The 17,323-nt window shown below is 51.8% G+C and overlaps 2 protein-coding genes across 8 annotated transcripts in view; one reads left to right on the top strand and one right to left on the bottom strand.

Moving 5' to 3' along the window:
• Positions 1-1,965: 1,965 nt before the first annotated feature.
• Positions 1,966-11,257, top strand: LOC126579795 (protein retinal degeneration B). 6 transcript variants are annotated; one of them, XM_050243416.1, is made up of 9 exons: positions 1,980-2,181; positions 3,928-4,055; positions 4,188-4,980; positions 5,081-5,475; positions 5,563-5,638; positions 5,916-8,155; positions 8,233-8,431; positions 9,120-9,182; positions 9,316-11,257. In XM_050243416.1, exons 2-7 carry the CDS (start codon positions 3,978-3,980, stop codon positions 8,419-8,421), a joined length of 3,771 nt encoding a protein of 1,256 aa, XP_050099373.1. In that variant the 5' UTR covers positions 1,980-2,181; positions 3,928-3,977; the 3' UTR covers positions 8,422-8,431; positions 9,120-9,182; positions 9,316-11,257. The 6 variants fall into 6 exon arrangements, with proteins under 6 accessions (XP_050099370.1, XP_050099373.1, XP_050099372.1 ...); XM_050243415.1 differs by having other exon boundaries at positions 8,233-9,182; positions 9,316-9,495; positions 9,581-11,257; XM_050243413.1 differs by having other exon boundaries at positions 1,966-2,181; positions 8,233-9,182.
• An 11-nt stretch (positions 11,258-11,268) lies between these two features.
• Positions 11,269-17,323, bottom strand: part of LOC126579793 (protein lava lamp-like) — an 8,692-nt gene continuing 2,637 nt past the window's right edge. Inside the window, exons 4-6 of one of the 2 annotated variants that reach the window (XM_050243394.1) lie at positions 12,516-17,323; positions 12,146-12,427; positions 11,269-11,930 (exon numbers count right to left, since the gene is read on the bottom strand). The exon at positions 12,516-17,323 is cut by the window's right edge and continues 1,250 nt beyond it. In XM_050243394.1, coding sequence (XP_050099351.1) covers positions 11,860-11,930; positions 12,146-12,427; positions 12,516-17,323 — 5,161 coding nt within the window. In that variant the 3' untranslated portion in view covers positions 11,269-11,859. The remainder of the gene's footprint in view (positions 11,931-12,145; positions 12,428-12,515) is intronic. The other variant, XM_050243395.1, reaches the window with a different exon arrangement.

Here is a 17,323-nt window from a genome sequence, read left to right as displayed (position 1 = left end):
TGAGGCCGCGTTCTCATCCTCGTTTAATAATTTAATTCCCTCCGTAATGTTGTTAATACAATTCAAGCAATTCACCGATTTATAGCGACAGTAGCAAGCAAAACAACGGCAAGAAAAGGGGTAGGGATGAAGGAGGTGGAATGAGGGGTGGAACTGCGAACGATTCACAAATTAATGTATAATGCTTTGTTATAATAATAAACAACCCAAAACAAAAGAAAAGCCAATAATGCAAACAATGCCCTCCCCGGCAAAAGCAACATCGCGAGAAAAGCGGACATCGCGCGACAAACGAGTACGGAGGGTCTGGGAGGGTCCGGTCGGCCGGCTGCGAGTGGAATGCCGCTGCCGGCCAAAGTCCGAAATGGCGCAATGGTAGCAGGTACCCCAAACATGGTCAGAGAGCTGACCGGCCGAACAGGCTTTTTTTTCTTTTTAGCAAACTCCATAACGGGATTACGGCGCACATTCTTCGGCGGTGGTGCGACAGTTGGGCGAACAGCCGTGGAGCTCAACATAACTGCTGACGTTGTGCAGCAAGGTAGGAAATATGGAGGGGGGGGGGGGGAGGTAGCGCGGGGGAGAAGGGAGCCGATCGAGACACATTATTCGCATGGATCATCGCGAATCGCGATCGCCACCCCGTTGATGACACCCGCAGTTCGGTAACGGCCCAAGTTCTCGCATCGTCCCGCGATCAGAATTATATATACGGAAGCGACACATACCGAAGGGGGTGCGCTTTTCCAAATTAATGCTCGAATCATGGACGTGCTCGTTCAGGACTGGAATTTATTGCGAACGTAGGCGCACTATTCGCTCTACTGCTGCTGCCCTCAATATGCCCTCTGAAGGTAGAGTACCAGTAGAACGGTGCTGACTGTGAACGATCGTCAGAAAGGAGAGTGCAAGAAATGGGGTGGTGGTGGGACGCTTTCCTCTCAATCTCATTGAAATCCCTGCCGTAGAGAAACCGCCGCGAATGTGCCGTGCGAGGGAGAAATGGTTCGCTTCATTCTAATGTTTTCCATTTCCGCTACGCATCTCGCGAAACATTCAAGTATCGAGCTGTCTTTATTTGATTTAAATGACCTGTTTTAGTAACAGTTGGGGTGTAAATTTTGAATAGGATCCCCCTGGAAACACATATACATACACGTACGTATGCTTGCGAGAGAGAAAAAAATCGAGCCGGGCCACGGCCATGACGAGGCTCGGAGTTTCGGAGCAGAAATTCGAGCAGCGCGTTAACGCTCTCTCACAATTGTGCTCTAATTAGCTCACATTTCTGAGCTCGCGGCTGAGATCAATTAAAATTAGCTGAATCGCATTTTTCTTCCCAACAAAAATCGCATCAACTCCTGATGCCATACAATATTCCAAAAATTTCATTCGTTCTGGTTCATTAAGGACAATTGTGTTTTTTAGGTGCTTATTCTGTACCAGGCGATTTCGATGGCCTCTAGGCGTTCGATGATTCATGCGAATTTCGAAACTTCAACTCGTTGTTTCGAAACGTAAACAATTCAAAATGACAGTTTGAAGTAGAAAACCTGTGAATTAGCTTGATTTTTTCGGTATCAAAAACGACTTCACCTTTTTAATAATAGTATACGATTAGCAGGAAGAAATTATTAATGCATAATCAGGACGTTATAACCGATTTTCAGATCAAACCGTTCGAAGTCGATGCTCGATGTAAACAAAACGCCAGCTGTCGATCACAAAAATGCACTCGACAGTAGGCGATCGTGTACACAAAAATGAACACAAAATGAACCAAATGAATCATCGCCTAGAGGCCATCGTAATCGCAAGTTACAGAATAAGCACCTAAAAGCATGAAATGCTATGTGGGTAATCCTGACTGGTGACACATACACCGATGTATGCATTGAACCCTTCTCACCCATACAGCCATCTATTCGACCTCCTCAAAAAGTCTCATTGTTGAGCAGTGTGTCCTGTGAGGACCCAAATCCCCCTCCTCCTGGGACGAGGGAATCCCTATATGGGGGGCGGTTGCGCGCGTTGCACGGAATCCCGGAATCCATGCTGCTGCGAGCCAGTGAGCCAGTGAGTAGGTAACAGATGAAAAGCAGCAGCTTGCTCGTGGAGCTCCAGCGTTAAGGAGGGAAGAGCTCAGGCTCGGCTCAAGAGCCAGAAGGAAGAAACAAACAGGTTGGCATGAATGGATTGTTGGAATACGCATCTTGTGAAATACCAATCTCAAAGAAAACGCAAATTGACCGCACTGTGCGTGAGTGCGTATGTACGTGTGTGTATGTGCAATGTTTGCGTGTGTAGTTCATGTAAACAAATTGCTCCAATCAATTATTGTTTTTGTTTACTGAGAGAGAGAGAGAGAGAGAGAGAGAGAGAGAGAGAAAGAGAGCAAGGCCTCGGGCCTACTAGTTTCATCGCTAATTATCTAGATACGCCAGAAGTCAGCTTTCCCAGCCTACCGCCAGCCAACCCTTCAGCCTGGGGATGCACCCTGCCCCAGCCACTGCCCCTCCCCTAACAAACATTCCGGCGCATTCGCGTGCTGTTGTTGTCATCATCAGCTCATCTCGAGACTCGGCCAACAGCAGAGTACACCCTGACCTCCGCAAACAAACGCATACTCATGCAAAATTTTTAACCCCTCCGCACCCCTCACCGACCGCAGCTCGTTTCATTCCTAGACGCCAGACTCCTCTTCTTATGTAACTACGGACACAGGGCAATATAGTAGACCCGGGAGTTACTTCGATCGCGCATCCCGATTGTTGTATGAAGTTGGCTTCTGGCACTTCACCCAGGAGCCCCCGTTTGTTTGGGGCGCGAGTGTGAGTGTGCATGCAGTGTATTGGTGGCTGTTGATTGCTAAGGTTGTTATGTTGATTGTAACATCTACACCTGCTTCGGTGTAGTGGCGTATAGCTAGTGAGAACGGGAGCAAGCCATCGCGTCGCTCCGCCAGGGATCAGCAGCACTTTGGAAGCACCTCGAGCAAGGTCAGCGCGGCGCGTCCTGTGTTTCCTCCAAGTAACTGCAAGTAACGGAACTTGTAGTGCTCAGGCACTACTATCGCAGCCAACGGACACGGCGACACGCACGAGGACGATGATGAAGAGAAATTAGGATAGCGATAAGGGCATAGCATTCACCTCGATTGCATAAGCATCCAGCCCAGTGTCCATCAGGCAGGCAGGTGTGTGGCAACGAAAGGGCAACGACAAAGATAGCCTGGAACCTGGAACGGCAAAGATAGCCCGCCTGGGTGGCACCACGGGGTGTCGGGGACAGCAGTCGCAATCCTATTACGGCGAAGGTCCTTCCGGGACCTTCCGCGTGGACGAGGACGTGCGAATGGCAAATGGATTAAACGAAAACGTTAACTCGTGTGCGCGCTCCCTCTCTCTCTCTCTCTCTCTCGCGCGCGCTTTTTTTTTGTTCGCTCGCTCAATCCCCAAGGACATGTTTTGCAAAATTGGAACATCACCTCCACCTCACCTCTCCTGGCACCCCACCGTTCTGGACAGGCTACTGCACCAATCGATCGACCCTCTCCACTAGCTTGTTTTAAAGAGCTTAAAAACACGGGACAGGTGCGTGTGTGCTCGCTCGATTACATCGTATGGCCCATTCCCAGGAGGCCGTTAGGACGTGAGGATTCACCGTCCACAAAAAAACGGGCATTCCATAAAATCGATGAAACCGAGTAGCAGACGGAGCAGAGTGGGGTAGGGAGGTGTTTAAAAAATGCTAGCGCTCGTTTTAGTGTTGTCCAAGTGTATCCCCTACCCCCAATCGATATTGATTTGTGGCTCACTAGCAGCAACTCGTGAGCAACGAGTTCCTTCGTTAGGCCCGGGGAGTCCTTGGCGAGTCAGCAGCCAGTCAGGTGTCGCGCAATGTGCTAATGTATGGTAATCGTTGCAGAACGTTCTTTGGCTAAGCGGTCAGCGGTAATCACCATCATCGTCATCATCATGCTGATAAAGGAGTACCGCATCCCGTTGCCGCTAACGGTGGAGGAGTACAGAATAGCGCAGCTGTACATGATTGCGGTAAGTTGGCTGTGAGCGGTGAGCGTGCCACCAAATTCCGAGTGACAGTACTGATACCACTCTCCCCGTGTTGTTGCTGCTGGTGCTGCTGGTGCTGATGCTACTGATGCCCACCTCACCATCGCCGCGCAGAAGAAAAGCCGCGAGGAAAGTAGCGGTGCCGGCAGCGGTGTGGAGATCATCGTGAACGAACCATATCAGAATGGACCGGGCGGCAATGGGCAGTACACGCGCAAAATCTACCACGTCGGTAGCCACCTTCCCGGCTGGATCAAGGGGCTCCTGCCGAAGAGTGCGCTGACGGTGGAGGAGGAAGCATGGAACGCGTACCCGTACACGAAGACGCGCTACACCTGCCCGTTCGTCGAGAAGTTCTCGCTGGAGATCGAAACGTACTACTTCGCGGACAATGGGCACCAGGAGAACGTGTTCCAGCTCGGTGGCTCCGATCTGCGGAACCGCGTCGTCGACCTGATCGATATCGTGAAGGACCAGCTCGGCGGCGCGGACTACGTGCGCGAGGAAGACCCGACGCTGTACAGGTCGGAGCGCACCGGCCGTGGCCCACTCGGCGAGCAGTGGCTGGACGAGTACTGGACGGAGGTGAAGGGCCGCACGCAGCCGACCGCCCGCAACATGTCGCTGATGTGTGCGTACAAGCTGTGCCGGGTAGAGTTCCGCTACTGGGGCATGCAGACGAAGCTGGAGAAGTTTATCCACGATACGGCGTTGCGCAAGACGATGGTTCGGGCGCACCGGCAGGCCTGGGCCTGGCAGGACGAGTGGTACGGTCTCTCGATGGATGATATCCGCGAGATCGAGCGTCAGACGCAGCTGGCCCTCAAGCGCAAGATGGGCAACGAGGGAGGCGAGGACCAGAACGAGGAGGGAGAGGAGGAGGAGGAAGAAGATAATGAGCGAAATGGTAAGCTTATCTACCAGTTCTACGCAACACGTTCTCCCTGCCTCACCATCTTTCTCTCTTTCTCTCTCTCTCTCTCTCTCTCGCGCTATAACGTACCTAGCCCATGACATTGACAATCGTAACTCCAATCAAATGTATTCGATAGAAAAGACGAACGAAAATTCGACACCCTACATGGGGAACAAGGACACGATCCCGCTCATTACAACGACGGGAGAGGGTGGAGTGGTGTACCCGGGAGCCAACGCCAGTGGCCAAAGGGACCACCACGCTCGCGCCGCTTCTAGCGAAGAGGAAGACGACGAGGATGACGATGATGAAGATGCGGGGGATGAGGAGGGGTCAGGATATGAACGAAAGGTCACTGCTGGTGGTGGTGGTGGAAAGAAGGACAGAATCGAGGACGGGGTAGCTATGTTGCGAAAGCAGAACAACTCAGGATCGAAAAGCAAACTCCACTCGCCGTTGGGTTCAGTCCACAGTTTTGATCTGCAGGTGAGTGAGGAGACGCGGTCGCTGATCTTAAAGGAATAGGAGGCTGAGTCCACCTTTTTTACCTGCTTGCAAAAATCGCCACCACAGGTTGCCAATTGGCGAATGGAGAAGCTGGAGGTGGAATCCAAGTCTGGTTCGGAAGAGGAGTTTTTCGATTGCGTCGGTGAGTAGCCTCCGTTTGGTTGCGCACGCGGTACGCGCTGAGCAACCGTTCAACGCGCCAACACCTTGCTTGGCACTATTGATTAACGCACCTGTTTTTAACCTGCTTTTGCATGCTTTTACACACTTATGTTCGCGCAGCACGTGGTATGTGTTTGATTCAAGCGCGTGCTTGTGTGTGTATGTGAATGCGTGGAATGTGACTGTGGCGAGAGTGAGGAGTGGCGAGATTGATCGACCTTTTATTGTTTTTTTTTATTGGCATTGATTGTTCACAGGTGAGTTGGGCGAGAAGGCTTCGCTGGTGAAGTGGAGCTCGCTGGAGCTGCTGGCCGAAGAGGACGACAGCCCATCGTTGGCACCTGCGAACCACCAGGGCAAGCACCAAGAGGACAGCATTTTCAGCCAGTCGTACTTGCAACGCGTCACTTCGGAGCGAGGCATACGGCGCTCGTTTCTGAGTCAGTTCTCCAGCATCGACCGGCAGAACCAGGACGCATCACCACCCGGTTCACCGGGGGGCCTACCGCCCTGCCCGACCACCGTGCTGATACTGATCATGCACGCAGGCAGCGTGCTCGACGCAAGCTCGGACATGACAGCGAAGAAGTCGGACATCACGACCTTCCGCGGTGCGCTGGAGTCGGTGATGCGCCAGCACTATCCGTCGCTGGTCGGCCACGTTGCCCTACGGCTGATACCCTGTCCGCCTGTCTGCTGCGATGCGTTGGGCATCCTGTCCAGCCTCAGCCCGTACTCCTTCAACAGCCCGCAAGGCGGTGGGGACGTCGCCAACCTCACGGACTTACCGATCGGTTCGATACCGCTGCTGGCGACCTCGTCGCCCGACTTTCAGGACTCGGTCAGCCGGGCCGTCACCTGCGCCAACCAGATCTTTGGCGAATTTCTGAAATCGGACGAGGGCCGCGGTTTCGCTGGCCAGATCGTCCTGATCGGTGACTCGATGGGCAGCATCCTGGCGCACGATGCGTTGTGTCGCTCGAACGCCCACCAGGGCAGCGAGGCGTCCGGGCTCAACCATATCGCTGATCTGATGGAAACGAGTGAGCTGCTGGACGCTAGCCGGCTGCTGACAGCACCGTCCCCAAGGCGACGCTCCTCCTCCACCAGTGAGACGCGCGTGCCCAAATTCGAGTTTGAGGTTGGCGATTTCTTCATGTTCGGCAGTCCACTGGCGGTGATTCTGTCGGCCCGCCGGCTCGCCGATAGCCGCCTCGGTAGCAGCAAGCCGGCCTGTACCCAGCTGTATAACCTGTTTCACCCGACCGATCCCACGGCGGCCCGACTCGAACCACTCCTGAGCGCTCGCTTCTCACTGCTGCCACCGCTGAACGTACCACGGTACGCCAAGTATCCGCTCGGGAATGGCCAACCGTGTCATCTGCTCGAGCTCATCCAGTCGAGCCCGCAGATCTTCGGCGATGGTATGCCGGGACCACCACCGCCGGCACGCCGTTTGTCCGACTCCTCCATCCAGAGCGGTGCGTCCGGAATGATCGATAACGTACCGCTAACCACGATCAACCAGCTGCAGCAGCGCTGGTGGGGCTCGAAGCGGCTCGACTACGCGCTTTACTGTCCCGACGGGCTGAGCAACTTTCCGTCGCACGCGCTACCGCACCTGTTTCACGCCAGCTACTGGGAGTCGAGCGATGTGGTCGCGTTTCTGTTGCAGCAGATCGGTCGCTTCGACGACCTGACCGGTGGGGGCGGGCAGGAGAAAGAAGGTGTATCGGCGTTCCGACCGAGCCAGCCGCGCGAAAAGTGGAACAAGAAGCGCACCTCGGTGAAGCTGAAGAATGTGGCGGCCAACCACCGGGCGAACGATGTGATCGTGCGCGACGGTGAACCGCAGCGGCTGGTGGCTCGGTTCATGTACGGGCCGCTCGACGTAATCACACTGGCCGGCGAGCGCGTCGACATCCACATCATGCGTGATCCCCCGGCCGGCGAGTGGCAGCTGCTGGCCACCGAAACGACCGATAAGAATGGGCGCATCAGTTATGTGGTACCGGAGGAGCGAGCTTGCGAGTACGGCATCTACCCGATCAAGATGGTCGTTCGAGGTGATCACACATCGGTTGACTTCTACATCGCGGTGGTACCGCCACGTACCGAGTGTATCGTCTTTAGCATCGACGGCTCGTTCACCGCGTCCGTGTCGGTGACGGGCAAGGACCCGAAGGTGCGGGCAGGTGCAGTGGACGTGTGCCGGCACTGGCAAGAGCTCGGCTACCTGCTCATCTACATCACTGGCCGACCCGATATGCAGCAGCAGCGCGTGCTCTCTTGGCTGAGCCAGCATAACTTTCCGCACGGGCTCGTCTCGTTCGCCGACGGACTGTCGACCGATCCGCTCGGCCACAAGGCCACCTATCTCAGCAATCTCATCCTCAACCAGGGCGTAATTATACACGCTGCCTATGGCAGCAGCAAGGACATCAGCGTCTACACCAGCATCGGGCTTAAACCGAAGCAAATTTTCATAACCGGCAAGGTAGGGCTCGGTTGCTGCTATGGCAAAGTGACAGGCAGTGCGCAAATAATTTCTTTTTTTTTCTTCATCACCTACAGGTAAGCAAAAAGTTGCAGCCCATGGCGACACCACTGACAGATGGCTATGCGGCACACCTGAGTTCGCTGTTGGCGGTTGGTGGGTCGCGACCTGCCCAGGGCAACGCCCGCATGGTGATTCCTCGAAGCTGCTTCAATCTTCCTGGCCAGAACCAATCAATCCGCCGGCGCCGATTCGTGCCCGGTTAAGTGTGCTCCGGTATGTGCGCCTGCGCAAGTCAATCAAACCGTAGACTCGACGACCTCTCGCAATTGCAATGCCGCCAAGATAATTCAAGTAAAAGAAAAGTGCCGAACAGGGCAACCGATCACACACACACACACACACCTTCTCACGTGCGTGTCCTTCGCAGCTATACCCGCTACACTGCTACCACACAGGAACTATCGTTTGTTGCCAGAGTAGGTTGTCGTCGGGTCCCGAGATGTTATTAAATGGTAGCAAAGTGTTAATCTCAAAGATCTGTTACCGGAATCTTGTGTTAGTAGTGCGTAAGGATACGATCTTTGCAATCTCACCAGCATCAGCACGTCTAACCGTTTAGCCCAACACTGCTGATCTGGAATCTGTATCTCGATATCATCCCACAACGCTCTCATAGCGAGTTAGGCTAAGCAAAGACTGAAGAGTCAAAAGGAAAGAGTGAAAGGAGTGAGGAGTGGGGGATTGGTTGGGGCGGGAAAGTGAAAGAAGAATAGGGCAGGAGAATGGCGAGACACTAGTTTGTGAACAGTTTCATCAAATGAATTGTTGCCGTATCGACTTATCATCACCACAAACCTTACACTAAACAGACACGGAAACACAAACACAGATAAGTGAATCAAAGTCTGCCAATGTAGCAAACAGCATATATACATATTTATATATCAATATATATGTCTAGGTGACTGGTTACAGGAAGTTTGTAAAGTAAGGATTTCGACGCAATATTCTATTTTGTCACATGGTAAGTGCCACAGCATCAATGACCGTAGCAGCTCATCAAAGCTACCGCTAAATGTCTGCTTTCCTACTCTCTTTCTCCCTCTCTCTGTCTCTCTCTCTCTCTCTCTCTCTCCCTCTCTCTACATCCTTTGCAGGTACCTGGCTTAGAAGACTGTCTCTTACCGGCTGTTGAAAACAAAAAACCAAAAAAAAAACACAAAAAACCAAAAACAAACAAAACAAAGATCATGGATACCAGGAGGAACCCACCATTTCCAAAGTTGATTCCAGATCAATATTGTTAATATGTATCACCCTCGTCGTCCAGTCGACTGGTAAATTCGTTTGTGCGAGCTATACGCACCACCTTCATACTTCATACTCCACTTATAGCCCACAATTTCGATCGATGTCCTTCAGGCGTCCACATCATCACACCAGGACACTAGCAATACTTTTGCACGAGAGCGTTCCGGATGTGAGCCCATGCCAATTATTGAGGTATATTCTAAAGTCGATGTGTATTAACTGTTATTTAGTTACCGGCTGGAGGCCATACGCCGCTGCCACTGCAGAGTGGGCAAAGGGTTTGAAATGATTCTGTGTCCGTGTGTCCGTGTCCGTGTGTAGCTGCCGCGTAGTAGTGCGAACCTACTGGCTATCCAAAATGGCTAATCGAAATGTGAATTTGTTGTGAATGTTGCATGTGGACTTAGAGGAGCTGCGCAGAAACGCAAAAAATCGGGACAGAAGACTCCTATAGAAACGGACGCAATGGAGGCGCCCAATTGGCGTGAACTACGAAAGCAAAACTACGAAAAACGAAAACCCAAAACTATGAAATCAAATCTACTAATATACTCGTGACGGCGTCGTAGCAGATCGTGATCAAAAGTTGATTTCACACATTTTCACACATTGTCATCAAAACGGATAAATCCATTCCTCCTCTCCCCCACAAAAAAAAACAGATAAATAAGGCTGTAAGTGAAGAGCATTATACATCCATGCGGATCGTCTTTTTGATTGTTGAATAAGCAGGTTTTTATATTGAACCTTCCATCGTTTGTAGACGTCTACAATCCACGCGTCCACTCTCTTCGTTTTCCTATATTACAGGCCAACCAAGGGGACCATGGGTTGGCGGGTGTTATCTAGTTGAATTGTTTATGCAAATATTCAGAAAGGGGATATTGAAACTCACGAGTAATGTGAGGTGCTTGGTGTATAAGCATATAAGAAGCCAAGAGCATACGGCAACCAAAATGAAGATATAAGAAAGAGAAAAACGAAGGACAAATCTCGAATAAAATCTATTCTTGCTATTGTTTTGTGATGAATCGAAAGCAAATAGTGTAAACTGCTCTCTTACTCTCACTTTCTCTTTCTCTATCTTTCTCTCTCGCTCTATTTTCGTTTCTCTATGTTATTTCACTATTATTTCGTCAAATTATTTAAATTTAAAAGCGAGGAGATATCACTAAATGCCGGTTAGACAATCGTTGGCTATCAGCAAACTATAAAAAGAAAGCGTAACCGAACCTTCTTCTTCTTCTCGCCAAACGCCACTGTCGGTGGCCATTTGCGTAACAACGACTTCAAGAATCTCTTACCAAAGCAAGCTGGGCAGCTGCCCAAAAGGCTTTCGTTGTATTGTTAGTATTATTTGTACCGGTTTGCATTCCAAGGGCAGTGCGCTGGTAAAGAGCTGCTATTATCCAGTTCCTTCATTGTGGCACTTCGATGTCTGACCAATCAGCTGCCAGCTGCATTAGCTCTACTTTACAATGGTCGGTGACAGGATAATCGAGGAGTTTAGGTATTGGGTGGAAAGTGCTTGTCAGTAGAAATTCATTGAATAAGCATCAGCAGGTGGTTTTTGAGCATACATGGTTCTAGCGAAAGAGTTACGATGAAGTGGGGAAAGTTACGATGAGGTGGAGGAAGGGGTTCATCATTAAATGGCTCCAGCACCGCTGGTTGAGAGATAGCCCGAGACAAAAACCACAACCAGACACAGACTACATACGGAAACAAACACAAAATGTAACATTGTACAAGCAGTATACCAAAATAATAAACGGAAAATGTTTCAATATACGAACGAGTCACGAAAATTCACCATTTTTTTATTCAATTAACAGCCACGAACCAACACACCCGTTCTGTAGTGGGTGGTGGTAGTCGTTGTTGCGAATCGGCGTATATCCGATTTTGCCGAAATGAATTAGACTTTTAGTCGTCGGTTTCCGATACCGTTCCAAGACTTACTCAGCCTTTTTTATTCCGCCCTCCTCCGCACATACGTCCAGTCATCCTTCCACCCGGTTTAGAACACACACACTCCAGAACCCAAGCATGGTTTGGAAAACCCCCCACCATGACAACTGGGCCCACCATCACAATAACAGAACTCACCACCCATTTGCCTATTTGAATTTCAAACAGTCGTCTTACATTTAGTAGTAGTACAGGACGCGTCTTCAATTCCAATTCCATTAAATTACGGCTGCAACATTTGACTAAATCGGTGGCCCAAACGTTTTGCGTAGGAACCTGTGGCTCATATGGTACAATATAATACAGCTGTCGGTATGTAATGTGTTGCATCCGAGCCCGGCGGGCGCCCTGCGGCCAAATGATACAGCAGAATAATTTTCCTATTTCTGCTGGTGCTGGTGCTTCCGTGGGGCAGCATTCTATTTCTTCCCCAGGATCCAGTTGATGAGCACGGAGGAGGCACTCTGTTGGGAGGCTGCTTCGGTGTCCACTGTGTAAAGAGAGAGGATGTTGCGAGATAGAGAAAGAAAGAGTGTGTGTGTGTGTGAGAGAGAGAGAGGGAGGGAGAGAGAGAGAGAGAGAAAGAGAGAGAGAGAGAGAGAGAGAGAGAGAGAGAGAGAGAGAGAGAGAGAGAGAGAGAGCAGATCAGAACAGATGGTGAAGGTAACGGGCTATACTGCTGGGTGATGGGGATGGAGAACTAACCAACTTCCGTGCCGGCTATTTTAGCGGCCGCCTCGAGCGGCATGTTGGCGAGATCACGCTGTATCTGTGCCAGCTGCCGGTTGCGATCCTCGCGCTCCTCCTGTCGGCGTTTCTCCTTTGAGTAGCCGATCGATTGCAGCTCCGATAGCTTCGTGCTTAGGTCCTGCGTATCGGTGGCACTGCCCGGCCGTGGCGCAGCTCCTTCGAGGCTGGCATCTCGCTCGCTCCCGCTGGTACCAGCTTCCAGTGAGCATTCGCCAAACTGACCAGCAGCTTCTACAACTAGAAACAGTATAAATAATAGCCACGAACCCAACTCGCCAAACGAACCCTTTCGAGAACGGTAATAGCTTGGATTCTCTATGCTTACCAACTCCACTGCCGCTGCTGGCGGACGTAGTTGTACCTTCAGCCAGCCGTACTCGAAATTCTTCGTGCACTCGTAGTGCGTTCGAGAGGCGCAACTGAAGGGCATCACGTTCCTGTAGCAGATTCTGCAGTTCCAGCTCTAGCTCCTCGCAGCGCATATCGCGTTGATAGACCATGTACAGGGCAAGCTCGAGTTCAGCCCGCGGTACACGATCACCGGCTTGCAGCTGCTGCTGGGTGTCGGAAGCAGTTTCGCCGGGCCTGTTGATGGTGGCCGCGAGCCGTGCTGGGTCGATCTGTGACGCCAGCCGCGCATATTCGGCGCTCCGGATGGCGAGCTGCTGTTGAAGCGCAACAATTTCGGTTTCCTGCTGCTCTAGCACCACCCGAACCTGGGGATCATCCATCGGGGACGGTAGCGAGGCTGCCATCGTCTGTTCCACTTCGGCCTCCGGCACATTCAAAGCGGTAGCATCGGTCTGCGTGCCGGCAACGGCGAGCTCCTGCTCCAGTAGTTTGATCTGATCCTTCAGTTCGTCAATCTCGTCCAATAATTCGCTCTCACGCTTGCCGATACCATCATCGGCGACACCAGCGCTCGTCTGCAGTTGCACTAACGTCGAACGAACCAGTTGCAGCTCCACATTTTTTGCATCGAGTTCAAGCGTCACTCGATTAAGCTGATCCTCAAATCGCCAATCCTGCATGATGCGTTGGTTCAGCTCGTCTAGCTCCTGCTCCAGTTTGCTCTTTTCCTGCTCAAGTTGACCATGGCTGCGCTCAAGCTCGGCCACTCGCTGCTCGAGCTCGTTCGCTACAAACCTGCTGCCAGCCGTCTCCTCCTCCTTCTCCGTAATCGGTTCATCAGTTTTCGGCTGTGGTTGGCGTTGATCGAGCCGCTGCAATTCTGCTCCACCTTGTTGCGCCGCCACGCAGTTTACGATTGCACGGCACCGTTGTACGAAGGAATCAAGCGTGGTAGTAATGGGTGACGCCGGCGATAACTCTTCGGGGCGTAACTCCGCAAGGGTAGCTTGCAGTTCTTCGAGAGATCCGCAAAGCTGCGACAGGCGCTCAACCAGCCCCATCGGTTGATTGGCAATGACATCTCGCTCGCGTATGGTCTTCTCCAGTATGTCTAGCTGTGCTGCTTGACTACTATTCAGCTGTTGTATTCGCTCGAAGGACTCTTGGAGCGTATCGTACCTGGCCAGCAATTCCACCTGCTCGCGCTGTAGCTTCGCGATGCGCTCGGGGCCTCCCTCCTCACTGCCACTCGCTAATCCCACTTCCAGATTATCCGCCTTCGCTTTGCACTCCTTAAGCTTGCGGACCAGCTTGCCACACCGCACCTTCAACTCGTTGATCTCGCCCTGCATCAGCTCCTTCTCAACCATAAGTTGATGTATGTGTTCATCCTTTTGGCGGAGCACTTCATCCTGCTGAGCAGTGCCCGTATCTCCCCAGCCCGCATCTAGCGACTGATCATCCCACATATTGCAACTATCAGCAGCCACGCTCAGTTGAGGTTGAGTTTCACTCTTCAGCAGCGTCTGGCGTTTTAGCTCCTCACATTCTTCGTGAAGTTCCTCGCACTGCTTGCGAAGCAATGCTTCCGTTTGCGTTGAGCTTTGCACCTGCTGCTGCTGAACCTGCTTCAGGCACTTTAGCTCTTGGTCGAGGGCCTCACATTCAGCCTTATAGTGCTCGCCATCGGTAGCGCTCATGGTGGCCTCCTTGTGTCGGACTCTCAGTTCATCAAGTGCTGCCTGAAGTTCGACCATCGCTGTTTCCTTCTCATTGAACCTGACTTGCAGGGTTATCTTTTGCTGACTCATTTCTTCCAGCTCACGTCCTAGTCGCTCACAGTCCTCCCGATATCGATTACATTCGAGCGTTAATGTTTCAGTGCGCTCGACCATGGCCAGCTGACTATTATCGTACTGCTGTTGCAGGACACCCAGCTGTTGCTCGGTTGCGGTTAGCTTCTCGGCCAGGTCAGCCAGTTGATCTTCAAGGGACCTGCGTGTACTCTGCGCCTGATTGCACTCGATGAGAACCGCTTCTTTCTCGCTAACGACCGCTGCTAGCTCCGTCTCTAAGTTGTTGCGGTCTGCGGTGAGCGAATTTAGCTGACTGCTCATTTTCTCTTCGATTGTCAGCTTAGCGTCCTCTAGCGTACGGAGCATTTCTGTCTGTTGCTCATTGCGACTACGCAATTCCACACACTCTTCACTAACGGTGCGCTGATAGTTTTTGCTTTGCTCGAGTTCGTTCTGCACTTCCACCAGCTCGGCCTGCACCTGCTGCAGCTCGGGCTGCATCTGCTGCAGCTCAGAGTGCGCCTGCTCCAGCTGTGCCTGTAGCTGGTTTAGCTCTACCTGCCGCAACTCCGACAATTGATTGCGTGCCTCCTGCAGTTCCTGCGCCACCCGCTCAAACGCTTCACTCTTTTCCTTCGCGACTTGTTCGCTGAAGGACTTTCTTTCGTTTACAGAATGTAGCTCCAATCGAAGCCGGTCCAGTTCAGATTCCAGTGTGCCGATGAGAAGCTGTTGCTCGTTGAAACGCTCAGTAAGCTCGCTAGTTTCACGTGTATTGCGCTGCAACAGCAGCGTAATGTGTTGATTGCTTTCAGCCAGTATCGCCGGGAGTCTCAACAAATCATCGTCATAGGGGTGCGCGTCGGAGGCGAACTTGCCAGTAAAACGCTCCACAGCAGCCTTTACCAGGTCTTGGTCATGAACGTTGGCGCCTTCGCTGGCTACTGAGCGCCACCCCGTCTCGAATCGGCGTAGCCAGTCAGATAACTTTGATAGTTTGGCTTCCGTGTGACGTTCCCGTTCCTCGCCATAGACTATCTGTTGTCGTAGTTGTGCTAACTCCTGCTCCACTTTACTGCGATGCTCCTGCTCTTCCCGCACCGCTGCATTTAGCTCCTCTTTTTCGCTCTTAAGGCGTCCCAACAGCAGTGTTTGCTTGTGGAACTCTTCTAACTTGCATTGCGTCATTCGCAACTCGTCCTCGAGATATGCAGTACGGCGTTCGCTTTCCTGCAGACGCTGCGTCTCTTTGATCTTCTCCTTGATGATAGCCTTGCACTTGTCGAGCTTTGCCTGACGCACGCTAAGCTCCTGTTCATGTGCTTCGACTGTCATCCGTACCTCGGTCAGCTCTCGATCAGTGACCTGTAGCTGTTCACTACTGCGCACAATTTTGACGTCCGCCAATGCGAGCTGCTCGCGCACCGTTCGCAGCTCTTCGCGTATTGTCAGGAGCTCCGCTTCCAACTGATATTTTTGCTCCAGCAACCGGTGCAATTCGTTGTTGAGATGATGTAATTTATCAGCCAATTCATCCCGTTCTTGCTCAACTTGGGCGTACGCCTCGATTGCACATGTTGGCGCCGTTTCGCGCGGTTCCTCCTCTAACTCTTTCACCGTTTTTGTTAGTTGCTGGATGGTTCCTTCGTTGCACTGCAACTGCTTTTCCAACTCGCTGCACTGGACGTTCTTCTTTTTCAAGTTGGCGGCAAACTTTTTCAACTTCTCCAACAATTCTTCGTTCTTTTGGTCAAGTATATCGTACTCCCGCTGCAAAGCCTCGCGAAGGTTCAGCGATTCGTCCAATTTTGCTTGCAGCTCCGCAACGGCACCGGTAAGCTGCTTCCGTTCGTAATCAAGAGACTCGAGCTGCGTTTGCTTTTGGTCTCTCAGTTGCTCAACCAGCTCCTGACATTCAGCCAGCTCGGAATCACGCTCTTCAATCGTTCGGTAAAGTTCGACTATTTGCTCGTTCAGCGTGCGGATAGTGTCCTGCTGATGGCTTAACTCTTGCTGCATCTGCTCGAAGGCCTGCGGATCGTGTATAGCTTCCAGCTTCGCACACTTGCGCTGCCATTCAGTGACAGCCGTCTTAAGATTGTGCACTTCGGTTTGCGCCTCAACCAGGCACGTTTGTGCACGGTACATCTCGGAAGCCTTCGCATCTACCAGCGCCTCGATATCCTGTCGCAACTCCTGTATCTCCTCGTTCTTACTGTTCAGCTCTAGCTGCAACAGTTCCAATTCTTCGTCGGAATCCTTCTCAGCTACGGCTCCTCCCATCGACTCGCTTAGTGCAAGCGTAAGCTGTTCCTGCAACTCTGCTACTTGTTGCTCCTTCTCCAGTGCCCTGCGGCTTACCTCGGCCAATTCGGCCTCGATCTCCACACTACTCCGTTCGTGGTCGTTTGGCGACGAAGCGATCGGAATTGTAAGCGAATGCTCTGTGGCAAAGCTGTGCTCGTTCACTAGCCGTTCGTACTCGTTCAACAGCTGCTTGTCCATCGTCAGTAATTGTTTCGTGCACGCCGTCAATTTTTTCGATGCCTGTAGCTTCTTGTGTTTATCCTTTTGTTTCATGTAGCTCGCCACTTCATTTTCGACTGACGTCACCAACCGTTTATAGTCTTCCTTATCGAAGTTCTGTGCCGACGGTGTGCTGCTTCTGGCATTGGGCTGCGGCGGTTGCGTCGGTTGCTGCAACTGCTGCTGATAACTGGTCATCTCAACGGTATCGTGCTCATCGACAGGTTTTTCACTTCGCACCGTGTCCAGTTCTTGTCGGATGCATTCCTTCTCCGCACTAAACTGCTTTAACTTCTCCTCCAACTCGCTTTTGGCTTTAGCCAGCTCATTGCTATAGTTAGACAGGTGCTGATTCATCTCCTTCAGTTTGTCGAGCTCGCAAACATACGCCTGGTTTTCGATAGAGATTGCGTCCAATTTTTCGAGCACCTCGCGCCGCTCGTCAGTAAACAGTTCAACC

Source organism: Anopheles aquasalis, chromosome Y (genome assembly GCF_943734665.1).
Source record: "Anopheles aquasalis chromosome Y, idAnoAquaMG_Q_19, whole genome shotgun sequence".
Lineage (NCBI taxonomy): Eukaryota > Metazoa > Arthropoda > Insecta > Diptera > Culicidae > Anopheles > Anopheles aquasalis.
The sequence above is the reverse complement of the archived record's forward strand: the minus strand, read 5'-3'. Positions and strand labels throughout refer to the sequence as shown.

Excerpts from the sequence above, each read along its gene's own strand:
- LOC126579795 (XM_050243413.1), top strand. The coding sequence starts at position 3,978 with ATGCTGATAAAGGAGTACCGCATCCCGTTGCCGCTAACGGTGGAGGAG. Across the intron at positions 4,056-4,187 it reads CGCAGCTGTACATGATTGCG|AAGAAAAGCCGCGAGGAAAG; the intron begins GTAAGTTGGCTG and ends ATCGCCGCGCAG. Across the intron at positions 8,156-8,232 it reads AAATTTTCATAACCGGCAAG|GTAAGCAAAAAGTTGCAGCC; the intron begins GTAGGGCTCGGT and ends CATCACCTACAG.